The sequence below is a fragment of the Aplysia californica genome, unplaced genomic scaffold, assembly GCF_000002075.1.
Source record: "Aplysia californica isolate F4 #8 unplaced genomic scaffold, AplCal3.0 scaffold01587, whole genome shotgun sequence".
Taxonomy (NCBI): Eukaryota; Metazoa; Mollusca; class Gastropoda; order Aplysiida; family Aplysiidae; genus Aplysia; species Aplysia californica.
The window spans coordinates 17,723-20,260 of record NW_004798857.1 but is presented as its reverse complement, the minus strand read 5'-3'; the positions used below and the strand labels follow the sequence as shown (position 1 = coordinate 20,260).

Sequence of the window (2,538 nt, the reverse complement as noted above, 5' to 3'; positions counted from 1 at the left end):
GTGTGTGTGTGTGTGTGTGTCTGTTTGTGTGTGTGTGTGAGGGGGGAGGGAGATAGGGGATGGGTGTATGTGTGCCTTGTAAGTGCCGTAAAACTCGTAAAACTCGTACTCAAACTAAATCACACCTAATTGTGTTGCTAGTGCTGTAAAACTCTCACTGAACCGGAACATCTATCGTCCTTGTCTCTCCGCCCGCAATCTTTTTGTTATGTTATGTGGCTCTCTTATCTTCGCCACTTACATGACCGTGGGTGGTTGGCGGGTGCTCTGGTGTGGCTTGCTCCTTCTTTCCTATCAAACATCTATCGTCCTTATCTCCCCTCCTTTTTTGTGTGTGTTTGTTACTCTCTTGTAACACCTCTAATCTTCTGGCGCTCATATGACCTTATGCAGTTGCGAGCGCCGTAAAACCTCTACTAAGACAAACAAATCTCCTCCTTTTTTTGTGCATTTGCTACTCTCTTGTAACACCTCTAATCTTCGGCACTTATATGACCTTATTGTGTTGCAAGTGCTGTAAAACTCCGAGTAAAACTAAAAAAACAACTTACGTAACCTATTTTGTGTTGCAAATGCTGTAAAACTCATACTAAAACTTTTTTAAAAACTTACGTGACCTATATTGTGTTGCAAATGCTGTAAAACTCTCACTAAAACTAAAAAAAACTTATGTGACCTATTTTGTGTTGCAAATGCTGTAAAACTCTCACTGAAACGATCCTGTCTTTTGTCTAGTCGCCGCAGACGTGGGAACCTCTGTGGACCTGGCACTGCCCAGCACGGAACAGGAAGTTGCATCCCGCGGAGAGCAGGTCAGTGCTGTGGACGGTTTTGGTGGGTGGGTGGTCGGTGGGTGGGTGGGTCGGTCGGTGTTCCGATGTAGTTGGCACCTTCTCATTAAAAAAAACCTTTTTTTTTTAGGGGATTATTTTTGTTTTTGTTTTTTGGGTGGGATTATTTTTTTAAAATAATTTTTTTTTGTTTTGGGAAATGTGGGTGAGCGTTGTTTTCACACTCTCCAGACTCAGTCTTTGTCTGTGTCTCTGTCTTTCCCCCTCTCTCTCTCTCTCTCTCTCTGTCTTTCTTTCTCTCTCTCTCCTTCTTTTTTCTCTCTTTCTTTTTCTCTCTCTCTTTCTTTTTCTCTATCTCCGGCTCTCTCTGGCTCTCTCCGGCTCTCTCTCTCTATCTGGAGTGCAAAATTTCCTATTCACATATGCTTGCTTGATACAAGTAGTAGGCTATTTATAGCTCTCTTTTTCTTTCTCTCTCTCTCTCTCTCTCTCTCTCTCTCTCTCTCTCTCTCTCTCTCTCTTTCTCTCTCATATTTTTTCTCCATCCCTCTTATTTTTTTTTCTCTCTCCCTTTCTTTGTGTGAAGCACAGAATCTGAAATACTCAAATTATGCCTGCTTGATATATATATATATATATAGTATATTATTAGCACTAACCCAAAGTTATGAGGTCTTTTTTGGAGCTTTGTGTTCAAAGCTACTGACCTAACCTTTGATCTTTTTCATTTTATCTTTTGTGCTAAATTATACGGGCTCCGACCTGATTTTACTCAGTCGGAGCTCAAAATGTTCTGGTTTGGTATTAACGAGGTACATTGGCTCGCCTTGTTCTGTGGTGGAGCGGTAGCGTGTCTTGACTTGCAACCGTAAAGTTGTGAGTTCGATTCCCGCCCTGGTCGAGTTGGGCGTTGGGTTGGGAGAGAGGGCCTTCACCCTTATTGTGCGATCGCATGACCTTGTAGTGCTAGAAATAAAAACATAATTTGTGTAACGACGCGATGGAAGCGGACGCTCGTCAAAATTTTGAAATTTAAGAGACGCAATATTTTTCTTTTTTTTTGTGGTGCAATTGCAATTTTTTTCATATTTTTAAAATTTTCACAGCACGGGCAATGTTCTTTTGAAAACGCATTTCTGTGTTGTTTTTATTGAAAAATCTTGATCAAAGGCATAGAAAATGTAAATTTGCAGTTTTCAAGGACGCTCAAGCTTTGTTAGTCACCTAACTTGAAGGGGTTGATTTATTTCGGTGATTTTACCGCTGACGCCAGCCGACCGCCCCACCTCCTTCAATCGCAAATATCTGGACTTTTATTTAAGATAGATGGGTGCTCTTTTTAAAGTTAAAAAAAAAAAAATTAAAATCAAGTCAAATGAACAGGCTTTAAGATGATGCCGATCGCCCCGTATGCCTCAAAGCTGACGAGCGTCTGATTCCATCTCGTCGCGACACCTTACAACTTTTTCTTTTTCTTTTCTTTTTTTTTTTTTGTTTTTGTTTTTGAAAAAAAATTATTTATTTATTTTTGTAAATTTGGACATATTGTTGGAATAAAGACTGTTCTGCCCAGGTTTTAACACTTGTCATTAGAGGTGTATATGTCTTGTGCTAACTTCCGCAGAGAAAAAAGATTTCATATTTTGGCGTTATTTCTGATTCTGATGTCGTAGCATTCGTTTATGTCCTTGGAATTTTCGTTGGAATTATCGTTAAGTTTGGAATGTGATATCAATACGACACCCCC

The 2,538-nt window shown here is 40.0% G+C and overlaps 1 protein-coding gene across 1 annotated transcript in view; it reads left to right on the top strand.

Moving 5' to 3' along the window:
- LOC106013944 (vacuolar protein sorting-associated protein 13A) overlaps positions 1-2,538 on the top strand; it is a gene marked incomplete at its 3' end in the record, with an annotated part of 50,148 nt that overhangs the window by 33,214 nt on the left and 14,396 nt on the right. Inside the window, 1 exon segment of the mRNA XM_035973651.1 lies at positions 736-812. Coding sequence (XP_035829544.1) covers positions 736-812 — 77 coding nt within the window.